Below are 27,799 nucleotides of genomic sequence, written 5' to 3' on the forward strand. Positions count from 1 at the left end.
GGACCGTCCCCTGCTGCTGCGACAGAAGGTCCTCCCAAAGAGGCAGACGAATCGGGGGATCTACTGACATGCTGAGTAGCTCGGGATACCAGTATCTTCGTGCCCAGTCCGGAGCCACAAGGATAACCTGGGCCCGGTCGCGCCTTCTTCAGCACTCTGGGCAGAAGTGGTATAGGCGGAAAGGCGTACAATAGACCGCAACTCCACTCGCGACGAAAAGCATCTCCGAGCGAGTGCCGCCTTGGAAATTCCAACGCGCAGAACTGATGACATTGCGCGTTCTCTTCGGTGGCGAATAGATCTAACCAAGGCTCTCCCCACTGCCGAAAGAGGCCTTGCGCCACGTCCGAGCTCAGACGCCATTCGTGATCCATCATGCACCGACGGCTGAGTTTGTCCGCCCTGGCATTCAGAGAACCTGCCAGGTGTTAAACCACCAGGGTCACGCCCTGACGTTCCAGCCACTGCCAGAGGCGCAGAGACTCCTGGCATAGGGTCCACGACCCCACTCCGCCCTGTTTGTTGTAGTACCACATGGCGGTGGTGTTGTCCGTGAACACCTGCACTACACTCCCCCGGACAGAGGGGAGGAATGCCTTCAGTGCAAGATGAATCGCCCGCAGCTCCAGAAGGTTGATATGGAGCTGGGACTCCGCCGGGGACCAGAGGCCTCTGATCTCCGCCTCTCCCATGTGGCCTCCCCAGCCCAGGAGGGAAGCGTCCATCACAACCACGTGCTCCGGGTGGGGTAGGGAGAGGGATCTGCCACTGACCCAATCGCGGTCCGTGAGCCACCACTGCAACTGTCTTGCAGTGCCCTCCGAGATCAAGACGTGATCGGATAAGTTGCCCTGATGCTGGGCCCACTGAAACTTCAGGTCCCACTGCAGAGCCCGCATCCGCCACCGGGCGTGATGCACCAGAAGGATGCAGGAGGCCATCAGCCCCAGAAGCCGCAGCGTCAACCTGACCGAGACTCGGGATAAAGGCTAAAAGATCGGAATCAGAGCCTGAATATCCCGAACCCGCTGTTCGGGAGGATAAACCCGAAACTGCGCCGAGTCTAGAACCGCTCCGATGAAAAGGAGCTTCTGAGAGGGACACAGGTGCGACTTCGGCACATTGATGGAGAACCCCAGCAAGTGCAGGAGGTCGGCCGTAGTCTGGAGGTGGCTGACGACTGTCTGGGGCGAGCCCGCCTTCAACAACCAGTTGTCGAGGTAGGGGAAGACTGACACCCCTAACCTGCACAGATGAGCTGTGACCACCGCCATCACCTTCGTGAACACCCTTGTGGCGCTGGTAAGGCTGAAGGGGAGCACGGTAAACTGAAAGTGCTCGTGGCCTACCGTGAACCGCAGGTAACGCCGGTGGGCCGGCAGGACGGGGATGTGAAAATAAGCGTCCTGCAAGTCCAACGCTACCATCCATTCTCCGGGGTCCAGGGCAGCTAAGACCTGAGCCAAAGTCAGCATCTTGAACTTCTCCTTCGGAGGAAGCCGTTGACGTTCTGTAGGTCCAAGATAGGGCGTAGGCCCCCTTTGCCCATCTTGGGTACCAGAAAGTAGTGGGAATAACAACCACACCCTACTTCTGGCCCAGGAACGCGCTCGATAGCCCCCTTGGCCAAGAGGGCCGTGACTTCCCTTGCAAGTGATCCCCCGACACGCGGTGGAATTGCGGTGGCATGGCTGGAGGGGTCGCCTCGAAGGGGAGGGAGTAGCCCCTTCGGACGATTTGCAGCACCCACCTGTCCGACGTGACAGTGCGCCAGTGGAAGTGGTGATTGCGAACCCTGCCCCCCACTGGCGTCACATGGGCCTGAAAACTCGGACCAGGAAGGTTTTGAGGCAGGTGCCACGGAGGGAGGTGTGGACTGGCCTCGCCGTTGTCCCCGACCGCCGCAACGGCGGTTTCCACGGCCGCCACAGCGCTGTTGAACATTCTGCGGTGCGTGGCTGGCAGCACGTGTGGGGACGCCCCTTCCGTGGCCACGAAAGGAGCAAAAGGCACCCGATTGCTGGCGCGTGGCCGAGAGGCCTAAGGACTTGGCCTTAGCCCTGGAGTCCTTAACGCGCTCCAGCGCATGGTCTGCCTTGTCGCCAAAGAGGCGTTGGCCATCGAACTGCATGTCCAGAAGAGTGGCCTGGACATCGGCCGAAAAGTTGGCGGACCTCAACCAGGCGTGGCGTCAAACCACCACCGTCGTTGCCATAGCCCTGCCCAGTGAGTCCGTGGTATCCAGCCCACACCGGATGGAATATCGCGCTGCATCTCGGCTCTCCACAAGGGCTTGGGCGAGTTTAGCCCGGACCTCCTCCGGGCATTGTGGCAGCACGTCCGCAACCGTGTCCCACAGGGTGTGGGTGTAGCGGCCCAAGAGACACGCGGTATTGACAGACCACAGTCCCAAACTCAGGGACGAGAACACTTTCTTCCCGAATTGTTCATATCTCTTGGATTCCCGATCGGGCGGAGCTGTCGGGAATGCGGTCTGGGAAGTGGAGGCCTGGATAACCAGGCTCTCGGGGGTGGGATGGGTGGACAAAAAGCAAGGGTCGCCCGGAGCCGGGCGGTAGCGTCTGGCCACGTTCCTATCCACAGGCGGACCTGTGGCGGGCTTGGACCAAGTGCCCACAAGAACGTCACACAAGGCCTCATTAAACGGCAGCAGAGGCTCACTGGAGCTTGCCTGCGGTTTAAGGACCTCAGTGAGGAGGTTAGTCCTCGGGGCCGCGACGGGGAGCTCAAGATTTAAGGCCTTGGCTGCCCTCGTCAACACTACGCTGTAAGCAGCCCCCTCCTCCGTAGCCACGGTGGGAGGGGAGACAAATCCAGTGTCTGGCGAGGTGTCAATACCACTGGCCTCCCCAAGCTCATATGTCCAGTCCTCTTGAGACTGGCACTCCTGTGCCAGAGGGTCCTCAGACCCCTCCCAATCACCTTCGTCATCCGCCTCCTGTAAAACAGGGTCAACAGACGGGGCCTCCTCATGGAAATAAAAATCTCCGGCGCCCGAGTCGGACCAAAGGGAAGATTAGGGACGGCGTCCACAGTGGGCGCCAGGGGCGACACCCGCGGGGCCGGCGCCGGTGATGTCGACCGGCGACGACCCGGATCCGGAAGCGGATCCGGTGAGGTCCTGCGGCGCCGGGACTGAAGTCGCCGGCGGCGCCGGGGCCGAAGCACCCGACGGCGTCAGGGCCGAAGCACCCGACCCGCTAGGGCCTCCAGCCGGGACCGTTGGGCCTGGAGGCGCCACAGTGCCTGGCGGAAGAGGGAGGGACCTCATGGCCATGAGGTACCGCTCGATCTCCTCCGGCGACGCGCCGTGCCCAGGGACCCGAAGGTGTGGGGCAGGCGGCGACGCTTGCGACTCCGTCGGAGCCGCATGGGTGGTGTCACCCGAAACCCCCGGCCGCATCGAGCGAGCGTCGGGGTGAGTCGGAGTAATGAGGACGTCGCTCCGACCTCTCATGCCTCTTACCTGAGGACTTGGATCCTGACGACCGATGTTCACTCCCGGAGCTGCGATGACTCCGACCCCGCGACCGGTCCCTCGACCTCCCGTGGGACCGGGACCTGGAACGGCGCGGGGCCGACTGCCGGAGCTCGAGTCGCTTGCGGGACCGCTCCCGCCTAGCCTTAGACGTCAGGGCCCGGCATTCAGAGAAGGTGCGGTCGTCGTGGCCGAGGACTAAACACTTCAGGCATCGGCGATGGGAGTCCGTAACCAACATCAGTCGGTCGCACTTCGAACAGGGTTTGAACCCGGGCATCCCTACCGGCACCGTAGGAGTCGAAGACTCGAGTAAAGAATGATCAAAAAGATCAAAAAGTTTAGTCAAAAAGTGACTAAGGGGTAGAGCCTCTCCGGATCTGCGCTAGCTGGCGCGGAAAAAAGAAGAACTGACGTCAGCGCGCATGGGCGGTGTCTAAGTACTCCGACGACGTCATTCCGGCGCTAACGACGCCGACGACGGACGCGGAGCCGCGGACGACGCCTGCCGGCGCGCAGGGGTTTTGCTACGCAAAAATTTCCGGATCCAGTCTGACGCCTGGGGTTATTCTAAGGTAAGGAATCTATCACTAACGTGTCTCTTTCAGATCCATGCTGCCCGAGACAGAAGAGCCTCCCAAATCGGTAGCCTGAATGAAGGACAGATGCATGCGCCCTGAATTCCGGGTATCACACTGCCTAGTATAATCCTACTTACGCCTGGTCATTCCTGATCTTCTTCATAACTCAAGGCAAAATGGAAAAGATATACAGGAGTACCATGCTCCACTCCAGCCTCAATAAGTGTCCTAGAGAGAGTTCTTGGGGACTCCAATACGCAGATGTTTTGACACAGCACTACTCGTCGAAGTTGGGGGAAGGCTTGTATCCCCAGATTTCAAAGCTGGACTTTCGTGAACATCTGAGGGGCGCTGGCAAGGTCTAAGGGGCGTAAGTCAAATTGAAAATGTTCTTGGCTGACCTTGCATCCTGCAGTTTAGGGTTACTATCCAAACACCCAAATCTAGCACAGCGAGAACCTGGGCCAGCGTAAGCATTTCAATATGTCATTCCGTAGGTAACCAACTATCCTTATTTATGAAGCAAGCATCCTCTCAATGGATAGTAGGGCTCACACTGTTTGCAGAAGATGGATAGGTGCTCCTTTGAGAGCCACTCTGATGTGGGAAGAAACTTCAGAGGGTCGCAAAGAAATTGAAGGTTATTGTCGGCTGGATGACCTGGAGGGCCAATCTGTCAGTTTGGATGGACTTGAGAAATGTTGCACCAGCCTCTCAAAGGGTAGTTGCACACTGCTAAAGGCAAGCTAACATGCAAGGGGACACTTTTATAGGGGATTCGTGGGGATCAAATTAGGATTCACCTGGCTGATGAAAGCTTGGACCACCAAACTCTCAAGAGTAGGAAATCTGGGTCACCATGCGCTGATCTGTGCCCATATGCATGCCAGTTAGGGCTTGATTTAATGGCAGTAAGGGATCATAAGACGTCAACTCAGGCTGAAGGACCTCAGTGAGCACATGTGCTTCAATATAAATAGATGCAAGTGTAAAACCAGGACCTCAGCAGCACATCTGTCCACTACTGGAAAGGAGGCACTCTTGTCCGTGGGCAGCCTAAGGGGAGAAATCAACCCTGTACTGGAGAAGTATCAAGCCCACTGGACTTCTGTAAAACCATATAAAACTGTCATCATCAAATTGTAGGGGTAAATCATCTCCTATGTTATCTCTAAGCAGAAGCAATCTATGGTACGAATATAAGCCAAAAAGGGATGGGGGACTATTCTGTGGAATAGAAAAGGTTTTTGCCTGAATGAGATTGTATGGAAACCCGGTGCACTGAAGAGGATGACTTCACTCAAGTGGATTCGGTTTTGTTAAAAATTGGGTTTCTGATTGGCAGAGGTATGCACCCTGCCTAAGCAGGAACCACAATCCTAGTCAGGGTAAGCTAGATACACACTAAAAGATAGCCTGTGCTCACCATTTGGTAGCTTGGCACAGAACTGTCAGGCTTATCTAAAGAGACACTGTGTAAAGAATTTGTGCAACTCACATACAGTAATATAATTAACATACCATAAAAAGACCCCAAACTGCTTTGGAAAAATAGAGAGAATCTAAGAAATGAATTTTGAAAGAATATCCAAAACTATAGTGCTTAGAGACTTAAGAAGCCTATGGGGGCTATCTGGTCGCACTTGATCAGAGTAAATCCAAAAGTTTAGACGGATCGCGATGGAGCGCAGGTTGGATACAGGGACCAGCCTTGGCCCACTGAAACAGTACCTTTGGATGGGGCTGAGTCAACATCTAGGACGAGATGCGAGGAGCAGGGAGGTGATGAGTCTTCGTTGATCCGAGGGATTCATAGGAGATTCATAGGATTCATCGAGCTATGCACTTGGGGAAAGCTTCATCGTCGAGCAGCACTAAAGCTGGGCAGTGTGTCATCGTCAAGCCGCTCACTAGGGGAAGCTTTGTCGTTCGAGCAGCGTTGAAGATGGGTGATGCATCGTCATCAGGTCAAATGCGTCGGTTCTGATCGGTGCAAAGCAGGCAATGTGTCATCGTTGGGAGTGGCAGCACATAAAACCCCACTTTCAAGGGGCCAGGACTGGATTGGCACCATTTGAGAAAGCAGGACTCAGATAGCAGAGCCCAGGTGCTGTTGCAGGACTGGAGGAAGTCTTTGGGGTCCCTGAGACTTCAGAACGGGGGCAAGCCGGCATGCCTTTGGAGTCACCCTGGGATCAAGTAAAATGGGTCTAGTCCTTTTCCTCGGCAGGGCAGAGGGCAGAAGGCAGCAGGGCAGCATGTGAGAGCAGAAAACCAGTTTTTCTAGAGCAGCAGTCCAGCAGAGTGGCAGTCCTTGAAGCAGCACAGTAGTCTTTCCTCTTGGCAGAGTTCTTCACTGGTCCAGTAGTGTGTTTCATGAACTTGTGGAGTGACGCCCATGTAGCGGTGGGGCAGATATCTAGTACAGGTACCCTATGTGCTAACACAGTAGTAGCAGCCTTAGCCTTGGTAGAATGGGGCCGCAAGTCCTCAGGAGGCTGCTTTTTATCAAGTGCCTAGCAGATTTTAATACAGAGTACAATCCATTGGGAGATGGTCCACTTCTGCACAGCCTTGCCAATAAAGAGCTGTTCATCCACCCTGTCCAGACAGACAAGACCGGAGTTCCGAAGAAAGGTGTTCAGAGGGAGCAGGTCAAGGACACAATTAATTCTTCCATCCTTTTTCCGCCCCACAAAGCAGCAGGAATAGCAGCCACAAACTACTTCTGGCACAGGCAACCTCTCAATGGCTCCTTTGAACTAAAGAGCCTGCACTTCCTGACGGAGCAAGGAGAGGAGTCCGCCATCAGCCGTTCTTGGGATGGTAGTAAAGTTGAAGGGGTTTCCACAAACGAGAGTGCGTACCCTTTCCGCACAGTGTGAAGTGCCTACTTGTCAGATGGAACAGGCAATGCCTGATCCTGCCAGGATGGCTGTGTCTGACAGAGCAACATTAAGGTGATGGATGGAATACCAAAATTATGGATTGGGATGCGGCCACGAGTGATTGCCAGTGGCTGAGATTAATTCAAGCATTTCATCATCACCTTGTTGTTGCAGTTGGCGGCCGAAGTGCGAGGGGTATACCCAGACATGGGTCCTGTGCTTTCTGTGCCACTGGAATCAAGCTATAACCTGGCGGATGAGACCATATAAGTTCAAAACCAATCCTAGGCTGCTAGTATTCAGGTTCAGGGAGAACGTGGCTTAGCAGTTCGGGCTGGACTGTTCCTATTCGAGCACGGTCAAGATGATTTGCATATGGCCGGGTCCAAACTGAGGTGGCATGGTGCGGCCTGAGCAATTGCCAGTGGCTGAGATTAATTCAAGCATTCCACTGGCAATCGCTCAGGCCACATCCCAATCCATCATTTGTCCAAGTCAAGTCTCTTGGATTCCCTGTCCGGTGGAATGGACTCGAACACATTTGGGTTGACTTTAGAGGTGGAGGACTGCACGACCAGGTTCTCAGGTGAGGGGTGCTGGAAGAGGAAAAGCTTGGGCAGGACGATGATGTTGGGCAATCATGTGCTGTGCAGGAGATGCTGTGCAAGGATTGGGTCAGGTCCCCAAGAGAACGTTGGTGAGGGCTTCACTAAAAGGGAGTAGGTGCTCAACCAAGCCCGCTCTTGGGTCAAGCACATCAGTCAAGACCTTGGTTTTGATTTTAACTGCCAGCAACTCCAGTTCAAGGACCTCAGATGCCCTGTACATCCCGGTAGTGAGCAATGCGCCTTCTTCCAAGACCGGGCCCTGCGGGGAATCATGGTAGAGCCTAGTGAAGTTTGCAGTCTACTGACGTTACCCAGCTTCTCATATCACTTTTCAGCTGGATCACAGTACTCCGTCATAGGACCAAACACTTCCTCCTTATCTCCATACACAGGGAGGAAAGGTTATCAAGTAGCTGGAAGTCCAGGAGTTGGTAGAGTCTGGACGGAGCTGGCAACGGCGTTGAGTGGTGTCGGGAAAGTGATGGCTCTGAGTCGAGAATCAAAAGGGTTTGTCATCTTCGAGCAATGCCAGCAACTCCAGGGTCGGTGCCGGGATGGATGCAGCCGGGGTGGAAGGAGTCATCCGTGTTGGCACTGGTTCAGATCTGGGTTCGGATTCAGAGATCCCCGCTCGTGTGGCAGGCGGACCCACTGGCGGTACCCCAGACAGGGCACCTTGCAGATCCGTGGGGCACAAAGACACTCCAGAGGGAGTAGAATGCCCATAGAGGGCGGCATGGTGGCCTAGAATTTTTAAAGTTGGGTGGGTGTTGTTCGGACTCAGGGGAACTTGTGGTGGCGTGAAGAATTGCCTGACTCCGGCTTCGCAGGCGGAGTGTGTGAGCAGGGTCTAGAAGCACAAAGTTTGAAGGGCAAAGTCAAAGAATGCTTCCACTTCTTTTTCTTGTGCTTCTTCAACTTACCCGGGTTAGAGGAAGAGGTCTTTCAACACGAATACGACCGTCTGTGGGAACGGCTCCTAGAATGACCTAGGGAGTGGTATTGAAAAAGGCACAGATCCCAGCTTCTTCTGCTGCGCCGCCAGGAGCTTGCCCGCTCGTGAATCCCCTCAGGGTCTTGCACTGTCATATAGATACGCTTTGCCTATATGCTGTGTTAAGTTAGCATGAGCTTATTAGAAGTTTAAATGCCATTTTACCTTTCTGCTGCTCCTGCACACGACACATAACTGTTGTTTTAGCTTTGAGCCTAGTAGAGCGTTTTGATTCACATGAGAATAATATGTTATTACTCGGATATCAGCTTTGCTTAGTGAGCTGTGTCTGTACAGTGAGTGCTGAAGCCTTCAAGGATAACTCGACACAGTGGTTGTTGTGAAGTCTGATCTTCGCACCTTCCTAGACATAACATACATGCAGTGGCAGCCAAATTCTTTCTTTAGGCACATTTTATATTGCTTCACACAGAGCACTCAAAGAACACTTGATGGTGCTTCGCATGCAGAGAGCTGGTGGAAGATGATGTGATCTCTTACCACTAGGATCTTGAGGTATGGGGCCGCCCTGCTAAAACCCAATGAGACCTTCTTAGATATAATATAATATACTAGATAGGGAGGGTGAGAATTAGGTGTTGTTTAATCCTATTCATTTCCGCATTTTAGCATGTTGTCACCTTTTGCATTCTATGGATTAGTAACTATGCTGATTACTTTGCTTCTTATAATATGTTTGCTTGTATTATCTAAGATACTGCGTTTGAGAACACTGCATTAGTAAATAAATATTTCAAATATGCACGCGTCCTCATTTACTCCTTGTTCTGGATTAAAATGATTGTATAACGAAAGAGTGTTCATGTGGTCCACGTTACCGGAGGTATTCTAAGTTCATGTTCTGGTTTGTCTAAGCATTGGGCGTTTGTAATGACCAATGTGACACTGTAGCTAGTCTGGTAGGGGATTTGGGGTACTACGGTGAGTTGTGGCACACCCTAATTCACTGAGGTTCCAAGTCTCTATGCACAGTTCTGTAGGAGAACGGAATCCCTGCGACATGGCGCCCAATGTTTTGGTGGTCTTATTACATGACACTTGAGTAGTACATCATTCGGTCCTTAACCCCTTCACTATTGTTTCCGGTTAACGGTGGTGTCGGACAAACCTACCTATTATTTGAATAGGTCTTTTCAAGCTTGAATCTTTCCAAACGGTTTCCTTGAATTACTACCCAGTTGTGCTACAAAGTTACCTTTGTACCTCTTTCCTTTCTGTGTCGGTATGGCCGCGGTGGACATTCCGCAGCATAGTCGCATTGCGGTGCGCAACCATTTGCTGCAGTATAATGTTCCCGTGGATGGCATGGCCGTGATAATGGTGGTGAGTGCAGAGGTGGCTTACCCTTAGGAAATCTTTTACTCGTGGGTGACCGTCCCAGCTGTGGACGGAACTTCAGGTGTGTTCCACACGTACACTCCCACTGCTGTGCCGAATGAATATACTCCGTATAGGGCACAGGAAGTACCTATTGATACTTGGCAGCATCGTGTTTGGTTTGGTGGCGCCCTACCCCATTCTTTAACCGCTCCGAGGTTAGGTCCTTTGTCCATTACGGGCGCAAATTGGCCGGTTTTGGCTGGATTTACACCTCATCCTCAACACGGGGCATGTACCGTAGTTGAGTTAAGACTACTACATGTAGTCGCAATTAACGTGATTAGGTCGTTAGTACAATACATAACCCGTAATCTCCCGAGCGGGGCCCCGGGTGGTGCGGCGCCTCCTGCCGGACAGGGAGGCATGAAGCTCAGTCCTGTAATGGTCAACGCTGTGATGGGCAAGCGTCCCCACGATAAGGATGATTTTCCTTTCTGGCTTGCCGAAAAGTTTGACCAGCTTGAGGCAGTATTTCCTAACACGACTCCTGGTGAGAAACACAGGATTCTGACAATCAGCTTACCTAAAGACTTGGCCCCTGAAATCGGTGACTGAGACCTGGGGTAGAACATTTGCGGCGGTCTATGCGATGTGTTACGGCACTCCATCTATGGCTGTCCTGCCAATGGTCCTTAAGCGTGTTCAGGATGAGCACGGACCTGAGGCTGCGGTTGAATTGGGTATGCACCTATGTGGCAACTTTGAAGTGGTTTGCGATCTAATTCTTGCTAATGTCAAGGGGGACGCAGTGAACTTCCAGGTAGCCAATGCTTTGCATGCGCTTCCCGATGCAGAGAAACCCCGACAGTTAGCGAGGATTATTGTGGCGGCTTATAAAACCGTGGGCCACAATAGTAGGGGTCTCAAGCCTTTTTCTACTAAAGAGAAAAACCAACCCCAAGGGCAGAAGTCAGAAACTGACATTCAGACAAAGTCAAAAAAACAAAATTGGCCTAAAAAACAAAAACAGGGGAAGCAATAACAACAGAAACAGGAGTTTCGTCCTGTGTCTCCATTGCCTGCGCCCCCAGAACGTGTTTAAGACTTGCGCGATCGTGCAAAGATAAAATCACCTGATCGATTTCAGGTTTCTGATCAACGCTCTCCTCGTTCTTTTCAGGATTCATCGGCCTCGACGACCGGTGGTGGAGGAGGCGGCAGGTGTCGGGGTGGCCAGCAGGGACGCGACCAGCCCCGGCCGAAAGACAGTGCAGGCAAACAGGACGGCTCTACACCGAAAAGACCCCAGTTTCAAAAGAAGAAGGTCAGCGCTTTAACAGCGAGATATGCCACAGACAGTGAGAACGCGGCTTCGGAATCTGACATGGGCTTTGACCTTGCTGGACAGCGCGGCGGAGATTACCATAATACGGGAGGCCCTGCGTCCACTACTGAAGCTGACAGCGACTGACCGTTATGTTGTGGTAGAAACAGCTGACACTAGAGTTTCTCCCCCTGACAGACTTTATGAAATTGTCCTGCTGATCGAAGATGACATACAGCGTACCATAAAAGGGATATTTTGGGAAAATCTTACAACTACCTATAACATTTTGTTAGTGGAGGCTGACTGGCCCGCGCCTTTTGTTCTCGCAGCTCCGAGAGGGGAGGAGGTGATCCTCCCTAGTTTCGCGCACAGTCTCAAAGGAGCATGCGCTGAATTTTGCAGAAGAGTGGGCTAAGGCTCTAACGCCGGCTCTGTACAGTACACACTGTGGCTGGAATAAATTTTCGCCACACCACGAAATACCGTTGCGGTCAGAACGTCAGCCTCAACCTCAGTATCCCATTAGGCGTGAAGCTAAGGCTTCCGTTGCGGAAATCCTTGAACAATTGGAATATCAGGGAGTAATTGAAACTTGTGTGTCACCAATGAATAAGCCTCTTTTTACTGTGACCAAGCCGGACGGTTCATATCGTTTGGTATTGGATTACCGGCATTTAAACTCGCATTGCCGTAACTGTGCAGTACAGAATACTCACGGCTCTGCTTTGGTGGATAGTCTTGTACGTAAGTGGTTTAAGACCGCGCTTGACATTTCCAACGGTTTTTATGCCCACCATTTGGATAGTTTCAGTTCCAAATGGAGTAGCTTTACTTGCGGCGGTGTGCAAAAACAATTTCGACGTTTGCCAATGGGCTAGAAAAATAGTCCAGGGATATTTGCTGCCCGCATTGTATCTCTCTTAGAGAGAATTGACCCTGATGTGTGCTCGTATGTGGATGACATTTATCTCACAGACAACGAACTTTGGGAGCATCTGTGTCAAGTTGACCGCTTAGTTTGTAGCTTTGCAGACTTCGGTTACAAATTCAACTTTGCAAAATCGCACATTGCAGAGTACACAGTGTTTTCCTTGGGCTATGAGCTCAATGATGAGGGTCGAGGTTTAGCACCTCACTTCTTGGAGGAATGCGCACAACTGTGCGCTCCAACAAGTATGAAATAATTACAGTCCTTGCTGGGTTTTTTTAATTTCGGGAGGACATACATTCCGGAATATGCCCAGCGTATCAAGCCTGTGTATGCTTTGATACAACCAACTTTTACCAAATCATGCTGGCTGCCTGAGCACTCTGCTATTCTGCAAACTTTGCAGGCAGATTTGCTCACTTCAAAATTCTTACTGACTCGTGACAACCACACCAACCTGGTGATAAGAATCATCCCTTGGACGGTGGGTTTCACTTACCTAACTTTTAACGAAGGAGACAGTACCTATTGCTTACAAGTCACACTTGTACACTTCGGCTGAAATGCGATTTTCCACTGTGGAGAAAGTTTTAACGGCTGTACAGATGGCGATTCTTAAGGAACGTGCTCTGTCACAGGGAAAACGCATGTTGGTTGTTACCCCGTGTCCTGCTTTGGAGGCAGTTACGAAAGCCAGTGTACCTAATTCAAAAGCTTTGCACCCTCGGTGGATACAATGGGCTGCTTCATTTACATCCCCGGATGTCACGTTTATTTTTGATGCCTCCTTACGGTCGCAGGAGTTTTTGCAATATGAATTTGTTCATCCTGCACCTTTGGCTATGCGGCCTTTGGAGGATTTCCATTGCATCATATACACTGATGGTTCGGCGCAGATTGCGCATGGCTCTAAACACGCCTACATTTCTGCATGCGCCATTGTGGTCGGTGCCATGGTGAACGATGAGTTCAAGTCCATGGTCGTGCACACGCAGACTCTTGGGGACTGCACCGCACAATTGGCAGAGCTTTGTGCTCTGATGCTTGCATTGGAGTACACAGATCCTAGTGTGACGACTCTTATTGTAAGTGATTCTTACTACTGTGTCCAGTCTTACAATGAGAACTTGTTCTTTTGGATTCAGAATGACTTTCGTGATTCCAAGGGTAGCACAATAAAACATAAAATGATCTGGGTCGGAGTGGCTGAGCTTAAAGAGCAGTTGCCACTTGTGTTTGTAATTCATACTCTTGGTCATCAGCGCGTTGGAGTACACGCTGTTGGCAACTCGCTTGCTGATGAGGCAGTGAAATCAGAGGTATCGACATATTTAGTTGCAGCAGTTACACGGTCCATAAGTAAGATTAATGATGATATCTTGGCGGCTGTTGCGGCCACTGAGAAGGGAGGTAAATATCCTACGGGTTTCCCTTCGAAGTACTCATTCCACTTAAGTCCCGATAAGGTTCCTTATGTGAAAATTCCTGACGTTGGGGAGAGATTGATTCCCAACTCGGATCGCAGACATACATTGATCACAGCGGCCCATGAAGGGGTTGCGTCTGCGCATGCAGGCGTTTCAGCCACTGTATCTCAATTACAACAGCGTTTCTGGTGGCGGGGACTGTACAAACAGACGCGCGATTATATCCTTCAATGTGACATTTGCCAGCAGGTTAAGCCTTCAACTGCTGCGCGTCCGCCCCAGACACAGTTGTACATATCTAATAAACCACTAGGCTGTGTTTATTTAGATCACTGCGGTCCTTTTTCTTCTGATACTGCATATAAGTACATCTTAGTCGCAGTTGATTCAGACACACGCTTTGTATGGGTCTGGCCGCACCGCAGCACTGATTCACGGACTGTCATAAGAGATTTGTGTGTCTTTGTAGGGATTTTTGCCTGTGGTACCTTCCAATCGGATCAGGGTCCGGCTTTCGCCTCTAAGCCGTACAAGGATGCCATGATTTCGATGGGGGTCCAAGTCAAGTTTTCGTCTCCATACAGACCTGAGGGTAATAGTGTAGTGGAACGAATGAACCGTGACTTAAAGCAATCACTGACAGCTCGAGTTATAGGCACTGGCAGGAACTGGCTGGCCCATCTCAATGGCGTGCAGCGTGCTCTTAATAATCTCCCTAGAAGGTCTCTGGGTGGGCGGACCCCATACGAAATGCTCTTTGGTATCAAGATGTATGTACCGGACCTTGGCGGTCTAGACTCAGTAGCTGGCGCTACCTCCTTTGACGTAGATGAACATTGCTCTGTTTTACAGACTCTACAAAAGACAAGAGACAGTCTTGCAAAGGAACATTTGCCCTCCACTTCGGATGATGCGTTACAGATCCCGGTAGTTGGCTGGCTACCCCAAGTTGGAGAACTGGTTCGGGAGAAGATCGAGAACAAGAAAGAATTTGGTCCCTCTTACCCAGCTCCGGTTCCTGTGCTTGGTGTGATGAGCACAAGAACAGTCATTTTACCACCACTTCCAGGTCGTAAGGAAAGCAGGTATATCTCAATTGACTATGTCAATATACACGGAGTGGCCGATTCTTCTTAGTATGACACCGGCAGTCTCCTGTCCTTCGATTGTGAGGAATTCTGTTTTGGCCACTTCAAATCCTGATACGGAGGTGGCTCTCGAGATGCCTGCAATTTCTAGTCCTTTATTTAGTACTTTGCCTGGTATTCAACTTGATGAAATTGACTACACTTACCCAACTGACTTATCAATGCCTGATTTACAAACTCGTTTGGCCACAGAATCCAGATTTTCATTTGACACTTTCACATACATCAGGAAAGCCCTCACGTATTGCAGTCTATACAAGTTTAGTTAAAAAACATTTTTTGATTCCCCCTTGGACATATATTTGGGGGGTACTTTTTTCAATTTACCTTTTCATGTCAATTGGTTTTGTGTTTTATTTTTTCCAAATCGTCAATGGACACTATGTCGAAGAGAGAACATGCATTCGACATCTAAATGAAACTTTGGCACCCCTTTCCTCATCACATTCTGCTCACAGACTGAAGAGAGACTTGGCTTTTGTTAACATCACTGCTTGGCCTGTCCTTGATGGGATTGTATGGGATGCTGTTAAATTTCAAATCCATGGCCCTATTGAGGTTGTTAATGTCCCTAATGTGTTCAGAGTAAACATGGGGGATGTGGTGAAACAAAACATACGTTCTGATGATTGGGATGTTCAGGCCGTAGAGGCATTGTTTTCGGATTTGAAATATTATGCTGCCTTTGATGCTGAAGATTTGTACTTAGAATCTGCTAATTATGGTGCTTTATTTTGCTTCCAACATTTTGGCAATCACTACTTACATAAAACTAATTCCAGAAGGAGTACTGCGAATTATACACAGTGGGAGCATTGCCCAGCGCCTATACAAGGCAGTTCAAATACTTTTTTGAAAAAGTACACTTATTTTACTGACTTCTATCAGTCCAATCCCGCTTCATTTTATTGTAAAATGACAGAAAAGTCTATGTCCAAGGTTAGACTTACCGATACTCAGTTATTGTACTCGAAGTCCTTTGTAGACCAGCTAGCTGTTGTAGGCTACGAGTTGTGGAAGGAAACTGTTGACCTTAAATCTGTTTGGGGTTCTAAAAGTTGGCAGGTACAAGGCACTGAGGCTTTGCACCGTGCATGTCTCATCCCAAATCATATGTTGTTTTTGAATTCTACCATTTCTCAGACAACATGCTTTGGATTGGCTACTTCTGCCGTCCCTGATTTAGAATAATATTCTGGTTGAAGTAATGTTACACAATTTTCCATTAGGGAATTGCAAGCTCTATTGCTAAATTTGTCCTTTAACACCTTGCACTCTAGCGGTTTTCCCGCTGTGCGCGGACTTTTGCGGCAGTCCGCGTTACATGACGAGCTCAGCTCGTCATGAGCGTACGAGAGGCGTAACTCATGAAGAGCTGAGCTCGTCATGAGCGTAGAAGGGGTTAACATATCCAGTTTGGATCCAAAAGGTTGGCTGTTGTGGCACAGAGGTGCTGATTCATGCCAACATCGTTTTCTGGGTTTAGCTGATGGATTTACACAAGTCAGGACCGATCCCCGTTGTGAGACTGACCATTCTGTCACCACTTATTCAGTAGGCAAATTATGTCAGAATTGGCTCAAGCATTCTACCTTGGCTTTGGTTAAACTGCATCTATCTAAGCTGACTGATGATGTTGATTTAAATGATTTCATAACATGCCCGGCTAGTGGTAGATCAAAAAGATGGATATATGCGATTTATAATGAAATCTGGAAAACATCACAGATTGAGGCGGCTACACGCCCTAGAGCTATTGATCAAGCTAACTTAGAAAAAGTGCTTGCAGTTGTAGATAATAGCATTAACACCAGATTGTTGTGGGTTAATAAAAGGCATTGCGTATGTGGTTACAGTCCGTGAACGTGTGGTTTGCTGTAAAAATATTTTGTATCCACCCCCGCATGGGAACTCGGATGTTTCCATCTGGCCGAGAATTCCAACCTTGAAGGCAGAGTTCAATGGAATGAGTAGAATAAGAGCCCTTTTGTCACAAAAAGAAGTTGCCCTGACTTCGGCTCGTGAAACATTTGTCCTTCACGTAGCCAACACCCGCACAGAGGTGCAGGCTTTATTAAATACTGACCTACCATTGCATTTCAGTGAACTGATTCATACAATCTTTAACGCGTCCACCACATCGGGCCTCGCACATTTTTTTTAAATAGTTAGCAGCGGTCTTGTGACTTCTTTTGAAAAGATATTTGGAGTCATTCCTGTTTTCTTCCATTCAATCTTTTCCAGCTTGTTTGGTGGATTTCCCGTTTTACTGGCGCTGGCTGCAGGCGTTCTGGTGATATTTTGTTTTGTTAAAAATGGATGCCCATCCTGTTTTCCAAGACGTGCAGTCCCGACTGGCACTGTTTCGCAACAGGATGCTTGAATATTATGGCCCGCTCCCGCTCGCCACCTTAAGCGCAGCATATGGATTATCGTTTCGATTTTCCTATTTCACATGTGTCCAGCCTGTCTTTCATTGCCTGGGCTGCGATTTCGACTGGGCCCTGGATTTGTGTCTCTGCAATGTGGTATCTCCTGACGTGGATTTTAATCAACTCATGAGACCCTTAGTTGCTCATGAGTAGCTGTGTTCCGACGAAAGGAATATGGCCTTGGCAGCGATGCATGGATTACTGGGTCGTTGGAATATATTCGCAGCGGCACAAGATTTCTTGGCACACAGCTTCATTGAGAACCCACCGAGTTGTCCTCTGATGGTGCTAGAGGCTCCGGTGCTTGATGAGCATGTATGTTCTTTCCCGCTATTAAATTGGATGGCTGAATTGTTTTCGGATGATAACAGTGACTTCCTCTTGGAAGCTGTTTATTTTGCATATTCAGTCCTGGCCTGAGGGCATTCAAGCCCTTTGATGACATTATATTTTTCGTTATTGTTTTGGGAAATTATGAAAAACTTTTTAACTCCCAGACCTATTGACTGGATTAACGTGAACACTAAATTGCCATGATGATGACGTTTTCGGATTTTGAGTGTCGAAAAATTTTTTTCCCCTCACTATCTCAAATTTGAACTGGCTAGATGTACTTGAACTCTGCTTTCATAATTAAGCCCCTTATTTTATCTTATCTTATCCGTGCTCGGATCATGGGGGGATGTCATATAGATACGCTTTGCCTATATGCTGTGTTAAGTTAGCATGAGCTTATTAGAAGTTTAAACGCCATTTTACCTTTCTGCTGCTTCTGCACACGACACATAACTGTTGTTTTAGCTTTGAGCCTAGTAGAGCGTTTTGATTCACACGAGAATAATATGTTATTACTCTGATATCAGCTTTGCTTAGTGAGCTGTGTCTGTACATTGAGTGCTGAAGCCTTCAAGGATAACTCGACACAGTGGTTGTTGTGAGGTCTGATCTTCGCACCTTCCTAGACATAACATACATGCAGCGGCAGCCAAACTCTGGCTTTAGGTACGTTTTATATTGCTTCACACAGAGCACTCAAAGAACACTTGATGATGCTTCGCATGCAGAGAGCTGGTGGAAGATAATGTGATCCCTTACCACTAGGATCTTGAGGTAGGGGGCCGCCCTGCTAAAAGCTAATGAGACCTTCTTAGATATAATATAATATACTAGATAGTGAGGGTGAGAATTAGGTGTTGTTTAACCCTATTCATTTCAGAATTTTAGCATGTTGTCACCTTTTGCATTCTATGGACTAGTAACTATGCTGATTACTTTGCTTCTTATAATATGTTTGCTTGTATTATCTAAGATACTGCGTTTGAGAACACTGCATTAGTAAATAAATATTTCAAATATGCACGTGTCCTCATTTACTCCTTGTTCTGGATTAAAATGATTGTATAACGAAAGAGTGTTCCTGTGTTCCACGTTACCTGAGGTATTCTAAGTTCATGTTATGGTTTGTCTAAGCATTGGGAATTTGTAATGACCAATGAGACACTGTAGCTAGTCTGGTAAGGGATTTTGGGTACTAAGGTGAGTTTTGGCACACCCTAATTCACTGAGGTTCCAAGTCTCTATGCACAGTTCTGTAGGAGAACGGAATCCCTGCCACAGCACTTGGTGCAAGCCTTGGAGGCGTGACTCGACCTCAGACACCTGAGACAGATCAAGTGAGAATCAGTGACATTCTCCACAAGGCTTAAACCCAGTAAGTTTAGAAGGGTACATGTCCCTGGCAAACTGGGAGCAATTGTAGGAAAACAAATTGACAAAAGGTCACAAAAGGTTAGTAAATAATGACTGAGGTAGTTCTCCGGATCACGCTGTTTGTGCGGAAAGAAAGGAACTAATATCAATGCAGCAAGGTGGTGCTCATATGGGTGTAGTGACGTCACTTCTGAGACAGAAAACATTGATGCCACCTACCAGCACACAGAGGTACTGCTCGAGGTTTTGTGGATCCAGCCTGATGCCAGTGGAATACTGTTGTACTTTACATATGAAGACACTGGTAGCCAGGTTGTAAGTTTATTGTAGTCTTCTTTATTAATCCATGTCTATAACATCAAACAGGGATCATCCAAGTACAGCTCTTAATCCAGCTCTAGTAACTCCTATGCCAGCCCCACCAGGAGCAGCCTGCCTAGCTGCTCAGCCCATCTCCAACTGTCATCCACTCATCCACACAGTCACCCAGGCATTCCATTAATCACAGGCACACCAACATTCCGTCACCATCTCTCACTCTGGCTGAGCAGCTAGGAAGACCTAGGCGGATTCACATAAGAACGTAAATCTTAGGATACAACATTATCCCTTTCCTTTAAAAAAGAAAACAAAACGTACAATCTTTAAAGAAAAGAACTATACACAAAAAGCAATAATGTTCATAACTAAAGGATGAAAATGAATTTGAAACATCACCAAAGAGAGAACAAAGCAAACAAGAACAGCAATATTACATTTCAAATCAGGAATAACCCCATCTTTTCCCAATAACACAAAAGAACAATTTAGTAGTGAAGTGTGCACACACCCATCGACAAACACCCGAGACCAGAAACCAACATCAAAGGTGAACCAATACTACAAACACATGTTAACCACAATATGGACCACATACAGGGTACACACAGTGAGGCGCAGGACGACTTACACACAACAACATCTGAAGCGTGGAGCGACTTACAAAGAACAACATATGACGTGCAGGGCGACTTATACACGACAACACCTGAAGCGCAGGGCGACTTACACAGGACAACATGTGAGGCGCAGGGCGACTTACACACAACAACATCTGAAGCGCAGGGCGACTTACACAGGACAACATGTGAGGCGCAGGGCGACTTACACCCATACAAACATAAGATGTGCAGCGCAAGGCGACTTACCAACACACAACACAAGAAAATGGAAACCACCCACCAAGACCAGAACCACCCACATTAACATGTGATGTCCACCCTCCAGGAGACTAAGACGCCCAAGCTAAATAGAGTAAAAAAAAACTGTGGGATCACAACATAAACACAATGTAGAACATACACAATATCTTTTAAATACAGCATAAAATATAAGACAATGCCCCTCATAAAACTCATGTGCTCTTACACAACACGTCAGCAGGTGATACCTAACCCAAGCAGCAAAACGCAGTTATAATAGGGCAGACAGAAAGAACAATTAGCCCCAAGATAAATGCTAAACATGTGAGCGCCCAAACGATGTAAGACAGCAATGAAAGCAGTGCGAAGTGAAAACAAAAACAAGAACACTCCCATGCTGCACTAGACCTTACTATAACAACGTTTGACATTATACTAATCCTGGCCTTTTCCAAATACACAGCATCATAAACCAGGCGTTTTCTTCAATTACACAGAATCATTGACAAGTTCCTCGAAGTAGTCACTTCTTGTTTAGAGAAAGGAAACATCCCAACAAATGGAACAGGAATAATCACAAATATGGCAACCAAAACAGTGTCTGCAATGTTTACGCAGCAAAACGGAAAAATAAAGTGTGAGCAACACAACTCACAGACTTGGTAACTCATGCGCCGCACTTACTTCTATGCTGCTTGCCGTAACCACAACTCTGTGCATGGACACAATATACATACGTGAAAGAAGTCTTCAACTGCGCATATTCCCATCTTGAGTGCACAACAGGAACTCTATTAGTGGGCAACCCTTACCCCACTACCTTCGTGCTGAAAGAAAATTTGTGAAAACGACAACCCATCTTGAAACGCGTTGAATGCCAACAGGTACAACCAAAGAAATTGACCGCTACCGCCAAACACAAGATGGAGGCACGTTGCAGACGTTCAGCCGGATGGCTAATGGCACGTTTGTGGTGCCTGATGAAGATCTGCTGCTCCTAGCAGCGCTGAAGAGACAACATGAAGAAGGCTGACGTGGACAAAGCTGATGACGCTTCCATCATGCCAAGACTCCATGGTGACAGAACAGGAGACATCGATAGAAGGTAAGGCTGCGATTTGAAGTCAAACGCTGAGTCCCAACCGCGAATAGCCCAGGGGAATGCCCGCATTAAATAAAATTGGAAACACTCACCCACAAAATACCTCAGCAATCCAGGGGAAAAAAAATTAGCCTGCGCAGCAAACACATTGGCAGGAAAATACCACCAAAAATTGAATTGGAAGGGTTCCTCATCCCAAATGCGTGCGCTTCCCTGTGTTACACAAGTGAACAATGAACACAACACGACCAATCCAGTGTGGCACTTAGGACGTCCTCACATTGGCAAGAATACTCCTCGCAGATAGCAGTGGCTTCATACACCAGAGAAGTAGCAGTGGCTGGATCACCCACATGTGGCATTGGTATCCCTTACGCCACATACACACCAATCCTTATTGTAAATCCAAAGAAGTGTTACCAAGGTGGGCTGTAACAACACCTCCACTCACTGAAAACTCCTGTAGTGAACGCTGTGGCTGACTGATATGTCAGATGTAGTTACAGCTTTCTATGCATAATGAAGACATCAAACTTGGCATAACCACACCGCTCCAGTGTGGTACATGTGAATACATTCACTGAGTTAGACCATAACTCATAACTTGATCAGCCACAGTTCCCTTGCGCAGTGGATACATCCATACAGCTGGTTCATAGGTTAGTGGTAGGGTGAAAGTCAGTACATTCATACCCTAACATACAGACCATACCTGTGGTCAAGTCCATGGAGTAAGATCAGGCAGGACACAGGTTGGGGCCGTCCGATGACAGGACACTGGTGGGGCTGACTTGCCTTTTACTCCATACTGCTTCATGGATTTTTCTTTCTTTTTTTTTCTTTGTAGTTGCGCTGGTTACAATGTTTAATTGTTTAGTCCTTAAGTACGCTTGGGTTCAGGTCCTCGTCTCCAAAAATATGTTGTACTTTACATATGAAGACACTGGTAGCCAGGTTGTAAGTTTCTTATAGTCTTCTTTATTAATCCATGTCTATGACATCAAACAGGGATCATCCAAGTACAGCTCTTAATCCAGCTCTAGTAACTCCTATGCCAGCCCCACCAGGAGCAGCCTGCCTAGCTGCTCAGCCCATCTCCAACTGTCATCCACTCATCCACACAGTCACCCAGGCATTCCATTCATCACAGGCACACCAACATTCCGTCACCATCTCTCACTCTGGCTGAGCAGCTAGGAAGACCTAGACTGATTCACATAAGAATGTAAATCTTAGGATACAACAAATACCCTAAAGTGAGGAATAAGCAGTTAGACGCTATCAAAAGATTACATTTATGGGAGACATCAATAGCTTATCTGAGAGCACTATGAATCCCAAAGGAAGCCCCAGAGGTAAAATGAATTTCCTGTCATAGGCATCACAGCGTAATTCCGCCGACAGAAGCCCTGATAAGAAAAGAGGGGTTAATGAAGTTAACCCCTTATTGTGTAATCAGGCATTATCATTTTCTCGGCCACCCCACTTAAGGTCACATGTGGTGTTCCCCAGGGTTCTTCTCTCTCTCCTCTTTTGTTTAATCTTTATATCTATCCCTTAATCTTCGCGCTCCAGCAGCTGGAGGTCACCGTTTATAATTATGCGGATGACCTCCAGCTCATCTTTAACCTATCTTCTTCTTCCCATTCTATTTCCAACTTTCAGACTATTATGATTTTTATTAGGGACTGGATGAACCACAACCATTTGAAGTTGAACCCGGATAAAACTGAGTTGGTTCTCACGGGTGGTTCTTCCAGTCCCTGGAACTCTTTATTTTGGCCTTCTTCCTTTGGTCCCCCTCCCACTCCCTCTCCCTCAGTCAAGACTTTAGGCATCAAAATTAACAATCATCTTACCCTCCACTCACAAATTAGCTCTGTTGTTTCCTCCTGTTTTCTTACCCTTCGCACTATTCGTGCTGTCTCTCGTTTCTTTTCTCCCCTGGCACTTAAACTGATCATGTCCGCCTTGGTGATCTCCCGGCTGGATTACGCTAACGCCCTGTACAACGGCATTCCGGCATACAGCCTACGGAAGCTCCAACTGGTCCAAAACCAGGCGGCCCGATTAGTGTACGGCCTTCCCCGCTCTCACCACTCAACCCCTTTATTGAAGGCGCTCCACTGGCTGCCTGTCAGGGAGCGATCCCTTTTCAGAACAGGTTGTATGGTCTTCCAGGTGCGCCAGGGCCTAGCTCCCGCCTTTATTGCCTCTTTGATAAGGGAGTATATCCCCGCTAGAGAGCTTCGTTCATCATCTCAATCACTTCTGCAGGTACCCCGCTACAAGCGCAAAAAGTGGGGAGGAGCCAACTTCTCATTTTTGGCACCCTCTTTTTGGAACTCCCTCCCCGACCACCTACGGTTGGCCAAGCACTATCCTCTTTTCCGTAAAGACCTCAAAACTTTCCTATTCAATCAGGCTTTCCCTCTGTAAATTGTCCTCATATTTTTCTTTCTTTGTACCAGCTCTACTGCGTCTCCTCTGCTATTTTAGCCTCCATAGCGCCAAGAAACCGCATGGTGAATGTAGCGCTTTATAAATATTTTAAATTCAAATTCAAATTCATCAGTGCACGAGAAGTAGGTTCTTCCAAGGACTAAGGAGAGTAGCAATAGTCAGAAGTTTGAGCCATAGGTGAAAGCGAGAATTTCTCATGGAAATTAAGGAGCGAGGCCCAGGCAACTAGATAATGATTTAATTATATATAAGCACAAAAGGAAAACATTTTTCACAGCTGTACTTAGAATTCAACAGACAGTTGAAGCGAGTTTAATTCATAACACTTGCTTTGTGAGAATATTAATTGATCTACGTTTTGTCGCATAGTAACTGAATAACATGCAAAAGGGAGGCAGTGAATGGGACAACAGGTCGCCTACTGTCCAAGGATCAAACTGCTATCTAGCAAGTGTACATATGAGGCTTGGTTAGTGAAGAGGAGATGAACATACATACAATGCACCGGGCGAAGGCTTCACTGACAGATAAGCAAACACTGTTATTAAGAGTGAGAAGCAAGTGCCTTGAGGGCACAGGACTGGTCATGCGCAACGTCACAAACTATTAGGAAAGTGTCACACTGTTGCTATTTTACTAAACCTCCAGAAAGAGATTTTGATTTTCAATCATTTAAGAATACCGCAGTGATGCTCAGTCTCCATACCGTAAATGCTGCGGTCGAGCTAACTACAACTACTTCCAGATTTTGGCCATAACATGCGCAGACAGTTTAATCTGCAGTCGAAAATGTGGGATTCTTCCAACTGCAAACTCCATTTACAACTGCAGAAAACCTGCAACTCTAGTTAATTTTCTCCAGCCTTAAGTGTAGGAGTGGAACAGGGAGGGATGTGTAGGCCGTGGAATTGCTTCGAAGACCTACAAAGAAAAACTTTTCCAGATTTTCCATGGTCATTAGCACCTCGGGAAAAGATGTAGATTCTGCTGGGGGGCTATATTCTGCACATGAAAAATGCATTGAAGGCATAGTTATTAAGAAAAAAAATTCTGTGAGCCGCCCATTCTGCAGACAACCCAAGTGAGAGGACCGGAAAGGCATGTGATCAGTGATTTGCACAGATTTCCAGGCGTACTTCATGGGATTTTTTTATTTTTACTTACCCCCAAGCTGAAAATGCACACATTTGGTAGGAGAATACAGACTAGACTTCAATTTATGACTTTCAATAAGTTCCTTTGTTCAATGGGTTCAGTCAATCCAACACCAGCTAAGCCCTGGGATAAATGAACATCAACCTCACAGACAGCTATCACTGCCAGCTTAAAGAAAGCAAGGACTTCTCAAAATCACAATTAAATCAAATTTAGAAAGGACATGTCACGTAAATCCTTCCAGTCGTCAGATGTTTCAGGAGTCATGTTTTTTAAGTACATTACTGAAATACTATGGGGATATTGCCAGAACTCTGGGCCTCAGTCCACAGTTCGAGGAAATGCAATGTAATGCCCTGGAGTCAGGAAAACGCTGCTCGAACTGCTGATCCCTTTTATTCGATGGTGAGGTGCTCTTCAGTTTATGTAAATGAAAATGTGCTAATATAAGTTACAAATTATAACGATCAAATACTTCAGTTCATTAAACAAGTTGAAAGTCTCATGTGCGCATCAAAAATGAACATTAACGATAAAAACAAAAGGTGTTCTAGAAAACAATAGTAACGATGCTGTTCTATTTGGCAGAGCATTTAAAAGCTCAGTTTCCAGACACCAATTTGAACCTGTCTCTGTCAGTATGGTACCTGCAGCCTCTTGTACTGCCTGAGTGTGCTGTCTCCAGGGGACCGAGTCACCAAAGCATCCTGATCAGCATCACGTAGGCTCTCTGTCTCCTCTGTCTCAGTGGAGGAATCACTTTCCATGAAAATCTTCACAGGGCGACCTGTCTAGGATACAAGTCAAGAAGAGATATTTAAAACCAGGAACTGAAACAGTTGGTTAGTGGTAAGGAAACATAATGCTGCTAGTGATGTCTAGGTTTCAGGACCCATCCCTACAAGATTCCCTGTGTAACAACCTACAATAATACATTAGGGGCCAGATGTATGAAACAGTTTTACCCATTCTGTCTCTATGGGAAAAAGTGTTTGTTCATCTGGCCCTTAATACGTAATGGCAAACAGACACACAGTGAGATAAACAGTGTCAGGTTGTAGACATCGCGCCTGCCCAACGAACTACAGTTCCCAGCAAGACCGGGGGTTGGACTACAATTCCCAGCATCCTCGGCGTCAAGTGGGATATCCCTGGGCGGAGTTGGGCGCTCGAGGCTTGTGATTCTGATTGCGAGGAGGAAGCGGCTGCTCCTCCTTGAGCCCGGCGTTCTTCTGCTGTTTCGAGGGATTGCCGACTTCTTCGTGAGTTTTTGAGACTGTAGGCTTACATGACTGTTTACTCGCTGGCTAGCGCGTATGTTTGTTTCCTGATTTACATTTCGATTATTTCAACGGAGCGGTGCTGCCTTATTTTTGGTTGTTAGTCCTTGCGGCTGCGAGGAAACATTTGTATTGGATTCATTCGAGTCCCATTCCTTAGACACTCAATTGTCTGCCCTTGCGGTGCGAGAGGAGTTCAGTTTAATGTACGTTTGGAGTACAAGTGGCGGAGTGCAGGGGGGGATGAGGACCTCCGCACTACCGGCATGAAGCAGTAACTTTGTGTTCGTTCTCTCATTGGATGGGATTACAAGTACCAGAGCGGATGATAGTAGTGAGCACTACATCATGCCGTGTCTGGAGTAGACATTAATTGTCAAGTACTTTCTTGCAGGGTAAAGGAGCTATTTACACTGGTGAACTCAAGGAGTTTTGGGCACTTAACAAAAGGATCCTGGGGTGCTGTTTTACTTTCACGGAGTAACTGTTCCTTGTTGGTGCTTACATGGATTACTGTGGTATCATCTCCAGAGTTATGGAGGGAGGCTATAGGGTAGGTTGTTAACAGACATCTTTGATTAAGGAGGAGGTGGTGTAGTCAACATATGTTTATATGTTTTCTCTTGTGTTGATTAGGACAGAAGGAAGGTTGAAGAAACTGCGGTATGGGGCCGGTTCACAAATCATACAGGTGATATGCTGGGTTGTGTCATAGTGAGAATTACATGAGTGTAGCAACTGATGTCGTACCAATCATTGCCCTTCTGTTTTCCAGTTTCTTTTTCCCTGCTGCCCTTCCCTTCTTCTCTTTTCTTTTGTTTTTTTCCCCTTTTGGGGTTTTTTCCTCGCCGTATCGTCTGAACACCCTGTATATATATACGTCAGGGTGTTCGGAGGGTCCGGAGGTGGAGCATTGTTGCTGCATGCTGATCCTGCGGAGTGCGAACCTGACAAACAGAGTATTTAATGGAGATTGTGTTTTACTTTTCACCTCCTCAATCAAATACATAACCCAAAATATTTTGAGGTATTTGAAAGGTTCTTAGTCTTCTAACCATATGTGGATTCCTGGTTTAATTTTTTTATCCTAAGATATTGAAAAAGTAATTTAGAATCATTCTATACGGTTACCATACCAGTTACAGTTTGCGCTGGGATGCAGCGCACACAACTGCAGGGAGCAGCCTATCTCCACCGATTAACTCTAGAATAATGATCCACACAGGAGGCATGATGTTTGGGACAGAACAAGGATCAGAACTTGCAAAGGTAAGATAATGGAGCTTCTATGAATGTTTTAACACTGTAGCTCACGATCATCTGTTATACTAGTTCTGTTGGAAAGTTTTTGATAGGAAAATAAATTTCTGAGAAAGAGCAGCCATCCGTAGTTGATCAACTCAATTTTGACATCTCCAGCACGTTAGGGCAACACTTCTGGGTAAAATGTCAAAAAAGAAACCAGTCTCTCAGTTGTGATGGACTTCTGCCTGAAACTGCCCGACTAGTCAAGAACAATGTATATATTATATACAGGAATCTCGAATCACAAAAAAGCCCTTTCAAAAAGGAATAAGAACATTATGGCCATGTCTGCATATTGAAAAGATCAACTATATGGGAGGCTATAAAAAGCCTCACCAGATGTCTACATTAAGGTGTCAAATGCAAGTTCAAAACTGAAACAACGCAAGGAGGACACTACTGGGAATAAATGCCTTAAAGTCACACATTA

General features: G+C 47.6%; 1 protein-coding gene across 2 annotated transcripts in view; it reads right to left on the bottom strand.

Annotated features, from left to right (window-relative positions):
- CEP78 (centrosomal protein 78) overlaps positions 1-27,799 on the bottom strand; it is a 536,668-nt gene that overhangs the window by 231,777 nt on the left and 277,092 nt on the right. The window contains exon 12 of one of the 2 annotated variants that reach the window (XM_078675855.1): positions 25,432-25,575. The exons of the other annotated variant lie outside the window; for it this stretch is intronic. Within the exon in view, the coding sequence (XP_078531981.1) occupies positions 25,432-25,575 (144 nt within the window). The remainder of the gene's footprint in view (positions 1-25,431; positions 25,576-27,799) is intronic. 2 annotated transcript variants of the gene reach the window in all.

Source organism: Lissotriton helveticus, chromosome 2_1 (genome assembly GCF_964261635.1).
Source record: "Lissotriton helveticus chromosome 2_1, aLisHel1.1, whole genome shotgun sequence".
NCBI classification, from domain to species: Eukaryota; Metazoa; Chordata; class Amphibia; order Caudata; family Salamandridae; genus Lissotriton; species Lissotriton helveticus.